Consider the following 18,917-nt stretch of genomic DNA (forward strand, 5'->3'; position numbering starts at 1 on the left):
ACCAAATCTGGGCTGTAGGGGGCTGAGTCACCTGGGTGATTCGATGTTTCATTAAAAAACTCTGCATGAGACATGATGCATGAGCAGTGCACTGTTGAGATGAAGCTGCCAATCACCAGTTGTCCATAGCTGCAGCCTTCTGAATCATCCGAATAATTTCCATGGAGGAATGTTCAAACTTAATGGAAAATTTGATGCAGATTTGTTGCTCTACTCACTCAGTCATTTTGAATGCAACAGCCACACAGTACACATGCTCACTCAGTGATTTCTGCCACCCCCAATGACTAGTACAGTGAAGTTGTTATTGTTCACACATGTGCATTCTATTGCCACTCTACTTGGCTGCCAGGTTACACCAATATCATGCAAACCCTTCTTGTTGTATTAACAATGGTTGGACTTTTCCCAGATAGACCTCATATATTTTCTATAAGCACCCAAGGTGATTTCGATGCAGTTCGGATGCTAGTGCTATGCAAGTCTACAAGGAAAGTCCATCACACTTCTGACCTCCCAGGCACTTAATTTAGTCTCCACAAATTTGCTCCAAAAAGTGCACATGTAGGTTTGGGGCAGAACACTTGTCTGAAAGATGGAAGGGAATGTAGTGACCTAAGAACCAGTCCACCTCAGAACCCAGTCTCTGTGTGGAACGTTTTTGTGGAGTAGAACATTTTTTATGTCAAATTCTCATTTTGTGATGATTCTTCTTAACAGCGTGAGTTCATTTTTCTAAGTTTTAAGTATATGGTATTAATTAGTGAGCGTGTGCTTAATCCTAAACAGTTGAGTCATTTGGGGGGACTTTTCAGGATAAAAGCAAAATGTATGATAGAGTGAGCAAAATATGCGTCATTAGCAACAGGAAATGAAATTAAATAATTTTTATTGTGCATTGAAATGATAGGATTTCTAATCAAACCCCTTTTCTCCTGACTCTACAACCAGGCCCATGAAGTGAGTTCAGTTTTGAATAGAGTTAGTATTTTCATGAATCTTCTTGAGAAGCTCAATCATTACTAACTACTGGCAGGACTATTTTACTGGTAATGAAGTGAATGTAAATTCTTTTTTTAAAAAGACTTTATTTATAGAGAGAGGGAAAGAAAGGGAGAAAGGCAGGGAAACATCAGTCTGTGGTTGCCTCCCATGTGCCCCCTATTGGAGACCTGGCCCACCACCCAGGCATGTGCCCTGTGGAAAATGAACCAGTGATCCTTTGGTTTGCAGGCCGTCACTCAATCCACTGAGCCAGACCAGCCAGGGCTGAATATAAATTCTTACTACAATAAGAGGGAAATGAAGTGAACGCAGGCTAAGAAGGAAAAGAAACAAAAAGATGTTACAGATACTGGTTCGCAAGTAAAATAACAAGCATTTATTGAACATCTATATGCTAGACATTATGCTAGCAACACATACACACAATCTCCATCTTCAGAACAGTCGAAGAAAGTAGATGTAATCTTGTTTCACAAGAAGAGAAAATTGAAGCTCAAAGTGGTTCACATAACTGGCAATGAACAGAGTCAAGATTTGAATGCATAACTTCTGACTACTAGCCTAATTGAGCTGTATATAATTGACCAGAAATTATACACACTTAGACTATAAATTCATGTTTTTATGCAAAGGTGATGCACAGTGAGCATTCTTGCAGAGTTGTCTTGGATTTGAGTCATCTGAAGCGGACCCAGGGGAATTTCTGCTTCTAACCTATATGAAATAACAGACTAGAATACCCTTCTGCCTTAAAACAACCAGACAAAATATATAAAAAATGGGTTTTGGACATTGGAGAGCAAGCAGCTCAGGATTGTGGCCTCAAGAGAAGCAAACATGGTGAGCTTAGAGTTACACAAGTTGCCTCCCTGGAAGCAGTTTCCAGGATGTAATATGGGGGCGGGGGGACCTAAACAGAGCCTGCCCAAGAAATGAGCAAGAGAGCAAAGGTGGCTGGAATTTGCAGTGCAGGATACTGGAGAAAAGGGAGCAACAGAAAGAATGATCTCTGGAAACATGCAGAGGACCTCCAGGTCTTTGTTGGACTAAGCATTTTTGCATTAGTACTGATACGTTCATTTCTGCCTGAGTACTGAGGCTGGGGGGGAGACACAGGTAGGAGCAGACAGAACAATTTTCAGGATTCTCAGAGGGCTGGAAATAGTTCATGTTTGCACCAGTCAGTGAAGAAAGACCTCACAATACCCAGAGCATCAGGTGAAAGCCTCAGAAAGGTGTCGCCTTGGCAGTATGGCTGTTAGCCTTCAAATGAAGGCAGCTCTGGAGCTGCCATGCTGATTTCAAAGAACAAGGAAGGAAGTCAATAATGAGACCTGTTGAATGAGTAATAGGGATTTCTCAGAGGAAGCAGAAGGATTAAATGTAAAACAGAATGAAAGTGTGCCAAGTGCTTGGGCAAAGACGAAAGCTATTTAATTTGTAGAGCAGTGGAGCTGAGGCTACTAGACTTGTGGATGAAGGCAAGTGATGAGCAACTGCAAGAAGAATGAGGAAGGACCGCTACTGAATGCCTCTGAGAGCCCTACAAATATAAGTAGGGCTAATTTTTTGTTTAATTTTCAGACTTTGATAGGTCTTGAAATATTTAGTTTCTCAAGCTAGTGCATATTGTATTTATCTTAGGTCTTTGGAAATTGGTAGTTTAACTGTAACCCTATATAATAACTCTTGGAAATTGCACCTTTAAAACTTTCCATTCTTCCACTGTTTTTGCTAGATTAGAAGAATTAATTTTTCTTAGAAAGCATGTGTTCATGTTGTTTGATAAAACCATAGTACAATGTTTAAGCTTTAAAAATGCAGATAATTCACAAATAAAGAGATTTTATTACTCTTTATAAGTATAGTCACATTAGGATACATAAGATATTCTTTGAAGATGAACTATCTTTAATTCTGATGATAAACTATTAAAAAGATATTTGACAAGCAGAATCTAAGGACCAGAGGACTCAACTCAAGGATGTAATAAATACATCCTGGGTTGACAGGTAGGTGGTGGGTCTAGGACATGCTTCTTGTCCATACTAGAATAGGAGTTCAGAGGGCTCAGGAAAGTATTTTCAAAAAGCAGATAGATGGTAGATATAGCCATAGCATGATTAAGACATTGAAAAGATCTTAGGGATATGATGAAGACTTACATTTCTTTGGTCAATAAGAAAAAGGCAATTAAAAACCAGGGAGGCTTGGCTGATGTGGTTCAATTGGTTTGGTGTTGTCCTGAAAAGCAAAAGGTTGACAGTTCTATTTTTAAATAGGACACATACCTGGGTCGTGGGTTAAGTCCTGGGTTGGGGCGCATATAAGAGGCAACAGCTGATCGATATTTCCCTCTCACATCAATGTTTCTCTCCCTTTTTATTTCCCTTCCTCCCCCTCTAAACAAACAAACTTACTAAAAAAAATGGGGAAGTCGATAAGAAACCCATGGTCCAAATTTATAGCAAAACCTAGTTTGCCCTTGTTTTAAGCAACTTATGAAAAAAGAGAAAGTCCATTGGACTCTGCTGCTTGGAATGTTTAACTTTGAGCAGCACAGGTGTGGTAAGATTATAATTCTTTCATGTGGGTCCAACTACAGTACTTGGTAAGTTATTTTCTAAAAAGTTGTATGTATACAGGTTATGTGTATATTAAATACTGAGCTGATTTCCTCATCTTTTATGGCAGGAATTCATAATATGGTTTAAAGATGATGAAATCATAACCAAGGTGTAAATATAGTGGCTGCCTATCCCGCCCCCCCTCAGAAGTAAAGCCAATGATTACATTGTTACCTCTGAGGAGTAAAACCTGGGCTAGGAGATAGGTGTGGAGACTTTACTTTTCATTCTCCACCATTTATTTCACTTTAAAGTTTGATATATGTTTAACTATCCACACTGAGTGTATGGATAGTTACATTTTATGTATGTAAATGTATGTAAGGTTATATTTTAACCTTAGCATGTATTGCATATAATTTCTAGCCAGTTTTTTTCTTTGACTGTTTATGTGTCCTGATATGTATTGAGGCTGCTGAGAGTGCTAATGTGTTGATAAGCCACATATACTGTCCAGACAAGGGAGCTGTTTTTGTTCTAATTTTCAGTGATCATACCACCTCTGGAGGGTAGACTTCAGCTCTAGGCACTAGTATATGAGTAACTATAGAATGTAAGTAGAAAGGGTTGGGGTATCCAGGGTGGTGAGGTCTAGACCATTTTACACTTGAAGAGTGATGACAAGAATTATTGGTGTGTAGCCTGGGAAGATGTAATTCAAGAGTAAGAGGAACATGATCACATGGAAGAAAGGGTTTTTTGTTCTGTGTGGGCTCAAAGGGCAAAAATAGGACCAATGGGCAGAAATTAAAGAGCACCCACATTATGAAGAGTTTTCTAACTACCAGAGCTGTGTGATGATATCACTGTTAACTATTCAAGCAAAATTGTTGTGGTGATCCTGCTCATGTTGGGTAGGATTCTGCTAGAGGACATGTTCCGCCACCGCCCCAGAGACCTTCTGATCACGGCTTCATCTTTCTGGCAACCAGCCTTCATGTAAGAGCCCAACCAGGATTTCCTCATTAGAACAAAAGATTCTCCTAGTACTCTTATGACTGAGGAATTTATAAGAGTTTAGTTACTCTGTGTCAGGAATCTGAGGCAGGGACCAGTGTATAAGTTTGTCATTTCACAGTCTGATACTTAGTAAAGAGCTTAAGAAAGCTGAATGATTTTTGCTTTTTTGACATATAAAATGGTTTACTTAACTTTCCTCAGTGGAAACCACAGTGACACAAAATTCACTTAATTATACACTTTAACTATAGATGAAAGTCTTATAAACTTTGTAAATCCTCATTTAACTGAATTAGTAAAGAAGGAAGGGTTCTGTTTAATTGCCCAGTCCACTGTCAAGTCCACAATAAGTGTTACTTACTGAGCCCAGTTCAAAATAGAGTTTCTCCTTGAGGCCTTGCAGCCACACTGAAGTTGGACAGCTTTCCCACCTTGTCCAAGCCTGTCTTGTGACACCAAGCACATATTAGCATTATTTCTGTCTACTTTTTGTCTTCCTGACAAACTAAATGTATAAGGGAGAGTATGTCTTAACTTCCTCTATAGTATCCTTTACTTTCTAGCACAGCTCAGTAGACTATCATGTGACCCATGTATTCGATTTTAGATGGAATTTTCTACTAGCAATGTTAAAATTAAGAGAATTGGAGAAAATAATTTAAAACATTTATTTAACCCAGTATATGAAAAATATTTCAGTGTAGAATGAAAGTAAAATAATTTGTTCATGAGATATTGTACATTCTTTGTTTTTGTACTAAGCCTTCAAAATCTTGTACTTTACACCTGCAGCTCTCAAATCTGTACTAGTCACATTTCAAGTACTTAGTAGCCACTTAGCTAATGACTAGAGTGTTAGACAGCAGAGGTTTAATACATTACAGATGATTACTAAGTGCATGTCCCATAGGCAAAATATCAAAAAATATTTTTTTTCCCAACAGACTACCATGGCTGCAGGAGTCTTGCCTCAGAATGAACAGCCCTATTCCACTGTGAATAATAGTGGGCATGCTGCAAACATGAAAGGTAATCATTCTTTAATAGACATTTTTGTCTGTTTGTGCAAACTAGAGTTTAAAAAACTATATGAATGGACATGAAAGAAAAGACATGATTCTTCATATTGGAATGTCAAGTTGCAGGTACTGTTTGTGGCCTTGAGTTTATTTCTGCCTGCCTATTTTGACCTATTAACATTTCTTTTCAAAATCTTGAATAATGACCTTGGCCTGTTAAGAAGGAAGTGTTGAAAACACAGTTTGTCTCCTTCATTATTTTTTACTGAAATTATCCATTTCTTCCTCTCCTCAAATGCCTGCTTGTGAACCAAACTTCCATTTCTTTCTTTTCTGACTTGCAGTGTCACTTGTAAAGCACATTCAAAAGTACACTAGCCGTCTCTCAGCTGCTCCCAGTTTTTGTCTCTCCTCAGTTGCCTTCCCACAGTTCTGATTTTTCACATGGTGCCCTAGAAGGAAGGGTGCTGTGACTTGGACTCTCACTGTCGTTTGCCCTTCATACAAGCTCTAAGCTGAAAGCACGCTTTGATTTTTTGCCACTTTAGTGCTGTAGTCAACCAAGAGTTGTTGAGTAATTTTTTTATAGTATCCCTTGCATAATTTTCTTGCTGCCCACTCTTGAGTTTTGCTCAAGTTCACTTTAGTTTTCCTGTATAAAGAACTTTACAGGAAAAGTAAAGTTCTTGATTTTCCCTTCTAATTGTGGATTAAATGATAGAAGAAAAAGTAAAGGAATGTGGCTCTAAAGGTACTAGAGTTTAACACTTGCTGAGAATAATTGGTTCTCAAGAGTTGATTGTATGCTTGTTGGAACCCAACCAGTACACCAGGGGGAGCTCTCATTCACGAAGAAAATTGTTTACCTCTTCTGACCTTGTTAGGACTCCTTGGTCTGTGCTGACTTTAAGGGGCAATACTAATGGTCACTACCACTTGGGGGCAGTACATATGTGCCAGACTTACTGTATGTTAGTTTCCCTGGTTTAGAAAGAAGTGCTTTCTAAATGCAGTAATAATTGCTGTTTTCATTATAGAATAATAGTTTTTTTTTCCCTAAGTAACTTTCTAGCTCACAAATATAAAAGACGAACCTTTTCCCTTTCCCATTCTTCTGTTAGAATGTTACCTCTTAGTTGGTGTTTCTCGTGGGGGATTTGGCTTTAGAGGTGAGGCGCTCCTACACTGTGCAGAAGAGCCCCAGTTATGAAGACATTCAGTATCCCTGCCTCTCCCACAAACTGAATCCGGTCATGTCCCCAAATTATAGGAATAATAAAAAAAAACCCTCCACATCTCCAAACACCTCCATGAAGGTTCTAACACCTCTTTTGTGATCCTCTACTTAAGCTGATTATTACCTTTTCCAAAACCATCTTTTCATTGAAATTGTGCTTATTATATAAATATAGCTAATTTTTAATTTGGAAAAATATGGAAAATAAAAAAATTAATTTATATCTAATTTTTCAAAGTGTATCTCATGTATACAGGTAGTTATTTTTTTATTGGGTTAATATTGGGATGGGAAATATTTTTAAATGTTCACTAATGACTCATGGGAAATATGACTTCATTAAGATACATCAATAAAGTGTTTAAACTGTGTTTAAAAGGAAATAGAAAACTTATCAAGAACTACTTTTGGGACTTCTGGCCAAGATGGAGGTATAGGTAGATATACTTTGCCTCCTCCCACAACCAAAAGAACAACAACAAATTTAAAAGCAAAAAATAACCACAAGTGCCAGAAAATCGAACTGTATGGAAGTCCAACAACCAAAGAGTTAAAGAAGAAACATTCATTCAGACTGCTGGAGGAGCAGATGGGCAGCAGGAGCAGAGAGGACACACAGCAAGGCTGCAGCTGGGGGACTGGGCAGGCAAGGCAGTGACTACCAGATAGGGGAAGTGAAGGCAGCAGCTGGTACACCAGGAGGAACAACTGGGGAGTGAGCCAGACGATGCAGCCAAGGTTCCACCACCAGAAAAAAAAGACTCAAACCCTCTGACCATAAAAACCTTTGGGGGTGGCAACGGCAGGAGAACCTTCCAGCCTAACAGGAGAGTTAATTGGAGAGACCCACAGAGTCGTAGAATGTACACAAACTTACCCACTGGGAATCAGCACCAGAAGGGCCCAATTTGCATGTGGGTAATGGGGAAAGTGACTGAAAGCCAGCCAGAGCTGAGCAAGCAGCACTGTTCCCTCTTGGACACCTCCTCCATATACAGTGCCACAATGCAGTGACTTGGGTTGCCCCACTTTGGAGAACACCTAAGGCTCTGTCCCTTACAACATAACAGGTGTGTCAAGAGAAAGAAATCTGACCCTAATGAAAACAGATCAAAACTCCAGAAAAAGAATTAAGCAGTGAGAATATAGCCAACGTATCAGATGCATGGTTCAAAACACTGATAATCTGGATGCTCAGAGAAACGGTTGAGTATGGCTACAAAATAGAGGATGAAGTGAAGGCTATACAAAGTGAAATAAAGATAAATGTACAGGGGATCAAGAACGAATGGAAGGAAACTGAGACTCAAGTCAACAATTTGGAGCAGAAGGGAGAAATAAACATTCAACCAGAACAGAATGAAGAAACTAGAATTCAAAAAAAAAAAAAAATGAGGAGAGGCTTAGGAACCTCCAGGACAGCTTTAAGCGTTCCAACATCCTAATCTTAGGGGTGCCAGAAGAGGAGGAGGAAAACCAAGAAATTGAAAACTCACTTGAAAAAACAATGAAGGAGAACTTCCCCAATCTGGTAAAGGAAATAGACTTTCAGGAAGTCCAGGAAGCTCAGAGAGTCCCCCAAAAGTAGGACCCTAGGAAGCACACACCAAGGCACATCATAATGACATTACCCAAGGTAAAAGATAAGGAGAGAATCTTAAAAGCAGCAAGAGAAAAGGAGATAGTTACCTACAAAGGAATTCCCATAAGACTTGTCAGCTGATTTCTCAAAAGAAATCTTGTAGTTAAGAAGGGGCTGGAAAGAGGTATTCAAAGTCATGAAAGGCAAGAATCTAACTCCAACATTACTCTATTCAAAAAAAAATTATCATTTAGAATGGAAGGGCAGATAAAGTGCTTCCCAGATACAGTAAAGTTCAAAGAGTTCATCTCATCACCAAGCCCTTATTGTATGAAAAGTTAAAGGGACTTATCTAAGAAAAAGAAAATAATCAAAACTATGAACATAGTAAAATGACAACAAACTTACAACTATCAAAAACCAAACCTAAAAAACCAAAAATAAACTAAGCAAACAAATAGAACAGAATCACAGAAATGGAGATCACAGGTGGGTGGGGTTATCAGAGGGGAGGGGGAGAAGACAAATGGGGGAAAAGGTACAAGGAATAAGAAGCATAATTGGTAGGTACAAAATAGACAGGGAGGTTAAGAATAGTATAGGAAATGAAGAAGCCAAAGAACTTTTATGTACCACCCATAAACATGAAGTAAGGTTGGGGAATGCTGGTGGGTGGGGGGCTGGTGTAGAGCAGAGAGGAATAAAGGGGGAAAAATGGGACAACTGTAATAGCATAATCATTAAAATATACTTTAAAAAAAGAACTAGCTTTGGAACAAGACAGGCATAGATTTAAATATTGGTTCTGCTACTTTTGGGGGGAAAAACTCTTATTTTGGGAAGTTTCAAACATTTACCAACATATATAGAACACAATAAAGATCATTGTGGAGGTACCACACCCCCATGGTACATAACATCACCTAGCATTAATAATTTCAGCTTACTCTCTTCCTCCATTCTTTTCTGTGCTTTCATTTATTTCATTTCATTCATTAAACATGCCATCATTACCATAACTCAATATATTAATAACTGTTTATATTATCAAATATCTAGACACTGCTTAAATCTCTAATATTTTCATAGATGTGTGTATGTGTGAATTGGGGTTCAACAAAGGTCAATATATTACAATTGTTTCATATATATCTTACACCTCTTTAAACTTGGGGTTTCTCCCTATTCCCCTTATTTTTTTTTTACAGTTTATTTGTTGATGAAACCAGGTTTTTGCCCTATAGAGTTTGCCACAGTTTGTATTTTGCTGATTATATCCACGTGATATATTCTATAAACAGTTTGTTCAAGGATGTAGAGTCTAGTCAGTGGGATTTTTTGGGGGGCAACAGTATTTCATGGATGGTGCTGTTCTCTTCTTTCAGGATGCCCATTATGTCTAGTCGTTTTTGTTGATGTGATGTTAGTTATTTTATTTTGAAATAGTTTCAGACTTTAAAAAAAAGCGCACAAAAATTTTTATATATTGTTCACCGAGAGACCCCGACCCCATTCAAGTTTCATCAGCCATCCCTATAGTATCCTTTAACAGCAAAGGAATACTTGTCATGGTGTTTTTAGGTTTTTTTCAATGACCGCAGTTTGTTCTGTCTTGTCGTTTATGAAGGTTACAAGCCATTAATTTTCAACATGTTCCTCAATTCATGTTTGTCTGCTATTTTGTGATGATAGGATTGAGGTTATGCATTTTAAGCAGAAATATCGTAGAAGTGATTGTGTGCTTTTCTCACTGTATCCCATTACGAGACACAAGATGTCATTTTGCTTCATCACTGGAAATGGTCAGTTTGGTCATGTCAGTAAAGTGGTGTCTGCCAAGATTAACCCATTATAAATTATTCTTTACCCTTTCATAATTAACATGTATGCTGTGATTCCTTGAGACTATGTAAATATCCTGTTTCTCATCCAACTTTTACTCAGTAGTTTTATCATCCATCGATGTTTCTTGCCTGAATTAATTATTACTGTTTTGGAAGGCTAAATGTAAGTTTTCTAATTCCATCATTCATTCTGTATTTCTTAACTAGGATTCTAATGTACAGAAGACCTTTCTCTTCCCATGTATTGTTCAGTTTCTTTAAAAAAATTTTTAAGTATATTTTATTGATTATGCTATTACAGTTGTCCCTTTTTTGTCTGCTTTATCCCCATCTAAAAGGTACCCCATTCCCTCTAGCATTCCCCCTCCCTTAGTTCATGTCTGTGAGTCATACATATAAGTTCTTTGGATTCCCCATTTCCTATACTATTCTTAACCTCCCCCTGTGTATTTTGTACCTCCCATTTATGCTACTTATTCTCTGTACTTTTCCCCCATTCTTCCCCCCCTCTCCCCACCAATAACCCTCCATGCGATCTCCATTTCTGTGATTCTGTTCCTGTTCTAGTTGTTTGCTTAGTTTGTTTTTTGTTATCTTTGTTTTTTTTAAGTTCAGTTGTTGATAATTGTGAACTTGTTGTCATTTTACTGTTCATAATTTTGATTATCATGTTTTTCTTCGATAAGTCCCTTTAACATTTCATATAATAAGGAGTTAGTGATGATGAACTTCTTGGACTTGACCTTATCTAGGAAGCACTTTATCTTCCTTCCCATTCTAAATGATAGCTTTCCTGGATAGAGTAATCTTGGATGTAGGTCCTTGCTTTTCATGACTTCAAATGCTTCTTTCCAGTCCCTTCTTGCCTGCGAGGTTTCTTTTGAGAAATCAGCTGATATTCTTACGGGCACTCCTTTGTAGGTAACTGTTTCCTTTTCTCTTGCTGCATTTAAGATTGTCTCCTTATCTTTAATCTTGGATAATGTAATTACATGTCTTGGTGTGTTTCTCCTTGGGCCCAATTCTTTGGGTCTCTGAGCTTCCTGGACTTGCATGTCTATTTCCTTTTCCAGATTAAGGACATTTTCCTTCATTATTTTTTCAAATAAGCTTACAATTTCTTGCCCTTCCTCTTCTCCTTCTGGCACTTCTATGATTTGGATATTGGAATGTTTAAAATTATCCCAGAGGTTTCTAAGCCTCTCCTAGTTTTTTTTGAATTCTTGTTTCTTCATTCTGTTCCTGCTGAATATTTATTTCTTCCTTCTCCTCCAAATCATTGATTTTAGTCCCAGTTTTTTCCTTCACTGGTGTTTCCCTGTCCTTTTCTTTTTTTCATTTCTGTTTGTATGGCTTTAATTTCTTTATTTTATGTCTGTACTCAACCATTTCTTTTGAGCATCCTGATTACCAGTGTTATAACATGATAGGTTGGCTATTTTCTCGTTGCTTAGTTCTTTTTTTTAAATATTTTATTTATTTATTTTTAGAGAGAGGGGAAGGGAAGGAGAGAGTGGGAGAGAAACATCAATGTGTGGTTGCCTCTCATGTGTCCCCTGTGGGGACCTTGCCTGCAACCGAGGCATGTGCCCTTACTGGGAATCGAACCAGCAACCCATTGCTTCACAGGCCCGTGCTCATTCCACTGAGGTACACCATCCAGGGCTCATTGATTAGTTCTTCTTCTGGAGTTTTGATGTGTTCTTTCATTTGGGCCATATTCCTTTGTCTCAGTGCACCTGCTACATTATAAGGAACAGAGCCTTAGTTATTCACGGGGCAGGGCAACCCACTTCTCTGCACTGTAGTTCTGTATGTGGGGGAGCAGTCTGAGAGGGAACAGTGTTGCTTGCTTGGCCCTTGGCCAGCTTCCAGTCACTTCCCCTGCTACCCACAAGTGAATCTTACCCTTCTGGTGCTGAATCCTGAGTGGGTGGGCTTCCATGTGGTCTAGGACCCTGTGGGCCCCTGTATCAGACTCTTGTCTGTGAGACCAGGAGTTTCTCTTGCTGCTGCTGTCCCCACAGGTTTTTATAGCCAGAGGTTTTGAGGCTTTCTTTTCCTTGCTGATACTCTGGGTTGTGTAGTCTATCTTGCTCCCGAATTGTTCCTCCTGGTTTTTCTGCACGTGAATGTCGGACTGCCCGGTCTGCCAGCGCCACCTTGCCGCACGTCCTCTGCCCCAGCTGCCCACCTCCACCCCTCCTACCAGTCTGGATGAGTGTTTCTTCTTTTAACTCCTTGGCTGTCAGACTTCTATACAGTTCAATTTTTCTGGCAGTTCTGTTTTTTTGTTTTTAAATTGGTAGTTATCCTTCTTTTGATTGTGCAAGGAAGCAAAACAAATCTAGGTACACCTCCATCTTGGCTGGAACTTCCTATGCAGGTTTATTTTCTGTTATCCAGTTTTGGAATGATGAGGTCACTGTAGCCATCTCATGTCACCTCAGATTGTTCAGTTTCTTTATTTCACTGTAGATTTCCTGTTTTGTTCAGTGGAATATAATTCTTTGTTTTGATGCTCAAATTGTTCCATATTTGGCCAGTAGAAGCCTCCTCAAGCTGCTAGCTATATCTTTTTGATACGTCCCCACCATTCTTTCATTCCTTGCTTCCTGGCACATCAAGGTCTTTCAGTCTCATCTTGTACTTTCCCTGTCCCAGCTCTAAAATTAGCCATTTTCCCTTGAGTCCTTTTAGTGGGAAGTGGTGTTTAGATGGCCCCACTATTAGATGTGCTCACTACTACTGGAATGTCATCATTCCCAAGCTCCCTAGAAGACAAAGCTAGGAAATATATGTTCATGTATACACATATATGTATCTACCCACTTAAAATTTATTTATTTATTTTCAGAGAGAGGGGAAGGGAGGGAGAAAGAGAGCAAGAGAAACATCAGTGTGTGGTTACCTCTCCTGTACCCCCTACTGGGGACTTGGCCCACAACCCAGCCATGTGCCCTGACTGGGAATCGAACCAGCAAACCTCTGGTTCACAGGCCCATGCTCATTCTATTGAGCCACATCAGCCAGGGCTCTAACCACTTTTACATACATATTTATTTCTGTTTTTATTTGTAGGTATTGAAAACCATGAGTTTGTGTTGGTACTTCCTGCTCTAATCAAACACTATACCATTATTCTAGTTTTTCTCATTTTTATATTTATAATTCTTGTCTCCAAGAATGATATACCTGGCTCTTACTATCCCCAAAGTGTGTACATATTTATTCAATCATTCTTTTCGTAAGTGGTCATTGAGCTCTTTTTGGCCATCACTCCACTCAGGTCTTTTTCCCCACACAGGGCTCATGCCATGCCGGGTTGTGTGGCATATACTGTATTGTTTGCTTTCCCTACCTTGTCTCTGACCTCTGCTAAATAACCTTCACTTAGACTTTCCTTGTGGCTGTTTTTTTTTCTTGGATTATATATATATATATATATATATACTTTTAATTAAAATATTGAAATAATGGTATAGTCACATACAATTGTGAGAATACAGAAAGATTCCATTTACCCTTTACTTAGTTTCCACCAATAGTACCATCTTACACTATACTAAAACTATGTACAAAATCACACCCAGGATATCAACATTGTTACAGTCAAGATACCAGTCAGTGCCATCACTACAGGAACCCCTCTTATTTCCTTGTATAGCCAAACCCCCTTACATCCATGACTCTGGCCCCTGATGACCCACCATTAATCAGTTCCTCATTTCTATCATTTTATTATTTTAAGAATGTTATATAAATGAAATCGTACAACATGTAACCTTTTAAGTTTGGCCTTTTTTACCGGGCCTAATTCCTTTGACTTTCATCTACATTTTTGTGTATATCTACAGTGGGATTTTTTTTGCTATTAATAAAATAAAAACAGCAAAAATTTTACATTCCTACCAGCAGTTTGTGAAGGCTGTCACCTTTTCACATCCTTACCAACAGTTATGTGACTTTTGTGAGTATGGAATGGTATTGCATTGTAGTTTCAGTTTGCATTTCTCTACTGACTAATGATGTTAAACATCTTTTCATGTGCTTATTGGCCATATTTATATCATTTTTGGAGAAATGCCCATTCAGATCTGTTGTCTATACTTTTTTATTATTGAGGTAAAATTTATATACCATAAAATTCACATTTAAAATATTTAGTGGTTTTAGTATGTATACAAGGCTGTGAAATTATCACTGTCATGTAAATCCAGAACATTATCATCAGATCATAAAGAAATTTTGTACCAATTAGCATCTCCTATTCTTCCTTCTCCCTAATCCCTGGCAACTGTTAATCTACTTTTGTCTGTAGAGATTTGCCTATTCAGGACACTTCATATAAATAGAATAATACATGTAATGTTTTGTGTCTGCCTTCTTTCATTTAGCATGTTATGTTTTCAAGGTTCATCCACACTGTGACATGTACCAATACTATATCCTTTTTATTGCTGAATAATATTCCATTGTATGGATATACCACATTTATATATACATTTGAATTGATAGACAGTTGGATTATTTCTGCTTTTGGCTGCTATAAATAATGTTCTTATGAATTTTTGTATACATATTTTTATGTGGATGTATTTTTAATTACCCTTGAGAATGTACCCAAGAGTGAAATTGCTGGGTTGCATGGTGACCCTATGTTTGACATCTTGAAGAACTGTCAAACTGGTTTTTAATTTGCATTTCCCTACTGACTAATGATATTGAACATCGTTTTATGCTTATTGGCCATCTGTATATTTTCTCAGGGGAAATGTCTGTTTAAATCCTTTGCCCATATTTTAATTGGGTTATAGATCTTTCTGTTGTTGAGTTCTAAGAGTTCTTTATATCCTGTGCATACTGTTTGTTATATTAACCTTGTTATTTGCTCTTTTTGTTTTTCTTCATTCGTTCTTGTGGATGTGAATTTTCATCTTCTGTCATGTCCTTACTTTAATACAACTCTACTCCCACCTACTCATTTGTGCTGTTACTGTCACATGTATTATACTTCTAAATATATACCCAGCAATATAATTATGTACTTATTGTTTTATAGTCATTTTCAAATCACTTAATAGAAGGAAGAAAAATATTTTTACTTTCTTATATCCTTATGTAATTATATTGTCTTACAATTTACCAGTATCCTTTCTCTTTTTCTGTGGATATACATTAATGTCTTGGGTCACTTGCTTTCAACCTGAAGAACTTTCTTTAATATTTATTGGAAGCTGGGTGTGCTAGCAAGAAAGTCCCTGTTTTTTGCTTATGTAGGAATGTCTTTATTCCCCCTTCAGTTTTGAAACATAATATTGCTGGATATAAAATTTTTTGCCTGACAGTGTTTGATTTTCAGTACTTTGAATATATCATCCCTTTGCTTTTTGGTCTCTATTTGTTTTTGATGAAAAATAAGTTTAAATCTAACTGAGGTTCTCTTTCATATGGGGAATCATTTTTCTCTTTGTGTTTGGCTTTTAGCATTTTTATTGTGACCTATCTGGGTGTGGATCCCTTTCTGATTTTCCTGCTTGGAGTTTTTTTAACTTATTGGATATGTAGATTAATGTTTTTAATTAAGTAAGAAGTTTCTGCCCTGGCTGGTGTGGCTCAGTGGTTGAGTGCTGGCCTGTGAACCAAAGGGTCACTGGTTTGATTCCCAGTCAGGGCACATGCCTGGGTTGCAGGCCAGCTCCCCAGTAGGGGGCACATGAGAGGCAATCACACATTGAGGTTCCTCTCTAAAAAATAAATAAATAAAATCTTTTAAAAAAAAGAAGTTTTTGAGGCATTATTTCTTCTAATATTTTTCTGCCTTTTTTGCACCTCTCTTGGTAAATCTATTACATGTATGTTGGTACATTTAGTAGCATACAACATATTCTTGAATCTCTGTTCACTTTTCTTTATTAACTTTTTTCTTCAGAGTGCATGATATCTACAAATATATCTTTCAGTAATCTCTTTCTTCCTTTTGCCTCATCAAATCTGCTAGTGAGCCCTATAGTGATTTTTAAAATTATTATACTTTTCAATTTTTGAATTTTCATTTGTTTATTTTTTAAAATAATTTTTGGCTCTTTATTTGATGATACTTCTTTAAGCATGCTTTCCTTTAGTTCTTTGAACATACTGAGTTTGCCCAAAAGTTCATTTGGTTTTTCCCATAAGATGGGTGTAGTAATGCTTAGTTGTCTTTAATTTTATTTGAAAGGGTTTTGTTAGATTGTATTGTGACAGCTGCCATATCAGCATGCATTTAAAAAAACATCAAAATTGGTGAATTTTGTGTAGCTATTTTAACATTGAAGATGGAAGAAAATATGCAACTTTTTCAGCGTATTATTCTTTATTATTTCAAGAGATAAAAGCACAGCTGAATTGCAAAAGATTTGTGCAGTGTATGGAGAAGGTGCTGTGACTGATCAAATGTGTCAAAGTGGTTTGTGAAGGTTTGTGTTGGAGATTTCTCACTGGAGAATGTTCCACGATTGGATAGACCTGTTGAAATCAATATCAATCAAATCAAGACAGGCATTGAGAACAGTCAAAGTAATACCACGTGGGAGATCACTGACATACTCAACATATCCAAATCAATAAAGATATTGGAGAAAATGAAAAATACATCCTTTATTTTGCAGAAGAAAACATATGGACTATTTGGCCAACCCAGTATTTATAGTGATCACTTAAAAATCTTTGTCTGCAAATGTGATGTTTGGGCCCTCTCACAGGTACTTTTTATGGATACCTCTAGATCCTCTCTTCCTTACCAGGCTTGTTTTGTTTTGTTTTGTTTTGCTTGTCTGTTTGTTTAGAGACTTGACTAGACCATTTTAGTGATGCCTGTTTTCTCCATATTGCAAAGCCTTTAATGTGACTTCTAGGAAGGAGAGGACAGCCTTAGGCATACAAACACAGTTACCCCAACAGGACAGTATTTTGGCTGTGCTCTCTTTCACTAATTTTTCTGTTACATGCTATCTCTCTCAATTGTTTGGATTGAGAGTGACAGCAGACAAATAGTGAATCCCAACAGCAGCTGTTAGGATTCACTAATTGTCTGCTGTCACCCTATTATTTTTGACAAAGCCTTGAGGCATATGTTGCTCTACAGTATGATCCAATTAAGTCCAGGCAGTGGTGATGTTTCACCAGTCTTTGAGGTTTGTTCTTACCTTTGTTAATACCTAAATTATCTCTTTATTTTATTCTTTCTAGTAAATCAGCTGATTCCTAGATTTGCTTGTTGCTGTCATGAATCAATCAGCTTCCTCTTAATTGCTTGACACCAAAGCTTCTGTTGTTTTTGTGAACATCGTTAGGCTTGAATTTTCTTGGACTATGTTTCAAGTAAAGACAGTTTCTTTGAAAACAGAGCTTCAGAGTTCTCTGTTTTTAATGTCTGCCTTTCCCTCTGGGTAAAACGTTCTGGGCATGACTCTGGAACTTGGGGTGAGGACATTGGCTCTTTTCTTTAAGTGGTATCCCTGCTTTGCTAGCTGAGTGGGGGTAGTAGTTGCTGATCTTTTGGGCTTGCCTTTCTCAGCATGGAACCTCTGACCTACAAACAAGGTGGGGTGAAGGCACTCAGGGCCCCAGTATTCTCAACTTGCCTTATTGAAAACTGTAATACATTGCTGAAAGAAATGAAAGAATTTCTAAATAAATAGAAAGATATCCTCTGTTAATGGATTGAAAGACTTAATGTCATTAAGATATCAGTACAACTCAACAGAATCTACAGATTCAGTACAATTCCTATCAGAATCCCAATCTGGTTTTTGCAGAAGTAGAAAAATCTACCCCAAAATTCACACGGGATCTTGAAGGGCCCCCCAGAATTCAAAATAATCTTGAAAAAAGAAGAACAAAGTTAGAGAACTTGCCTGATTTCAAAACTTAATACAAAGCTGCAGTAATCAAAACAGAGTGCTACTGGCATGAAGATAGGTGTATAAACCAATGGAATAGCATAGAGATCCCATAAAAAAAATTACATATTTGGTTAAATGATTTTCAACCAGGGTGCAAGACTATTCAGTGGGGAAAAGGCAGTCTTTTTCTCAGTTTATGGGAAGAATAGTAGGATACAAATGCAAAAGAATGATGTCAGACCTTTACCTTTTGCCATAAACAAAATTAACCCAGGATCAAAAACCTAAATAAACATAAGGGCTAAACACGTAATACTCTTAGAAGAAAACATATGGGAAAAGCTTCATAACATTGGTCATAACATTGATTTCTTGGTTATGATACCAAAAGCACAAGCAACAAAAGAAAAAAGTTAAACTTCATTGAACTTGAATTTTTTTGTACGTCAAAAGACACTATCAAAAGAATGGAAAGTTGGCCTACAGAATAGGAGAAATTACTTGCAAATCATATACCTAATACAGGACTAATACCCAAAATATACATAGCACTTCTAAAACTCAACAACTAAAAGCAAATAATCCAATTCAAAAATGGATGGAATACCTTAAATAAATATTTCTTTTTTATTAAATTTATTGTGTGACATTGGTGAATAAAATTATATGGGTTTCAGGTATGCAATTCTAAAATATATCATCTGTATATTATATTGTGTGTTTACCACCCCAAGTTAACTTTCTGCTCATCAACATT

At 37.4% G+C, this 18,917-nt stretch overlaps 1 protein-coding gene across 2 annotated transcripts in view; it reads left to right on the forward strand.

Moving 5' to 3' along the window:
- Positions 1-18,917, forward strand: part of PTPDC1 (protein tyrosine phosphatase domain containing 1) — a 98,523-nt gene that overhangs the window by 43,640 nt on the left and 35,966 nt on the right. Inside the window, exon 2 of one of the 2 annotated variants that reach the window (XM_037146387.2) lies at positions 5,537-5,621. In XM_037146387.2, coding sequence (XP_037002282.2) covers positions 5,543-5,621 — 79 coding nt within the window. In that variant the 5' untranslated portion in view covers positions 5,537-5,542. Of the gene's footprint in view, positions 1-5,536; positions 5,622-18,917 lie in introns of those variants that run through there. The other variant, XM_053656461.1, reaches the window with a different exon arrangement.

Source organism: Artibeus jamaicensis, unplaced genomic scaffold, assembly GCF_021234435.1.
Source record: "Artibeus jamaicensis isolate MK-2021 breed Jamaican fruit bat unplaced genomic scaffold, CSHL_Jam_final scaffold_1964, whole genome shotgun sequence".
Lineage (NCBI taxonomy): Eukaryota > Metazoa > Chordata > Mammalia > Chiroptera > Phyllostomidae > Artibeus > Artibeus jamaicensis.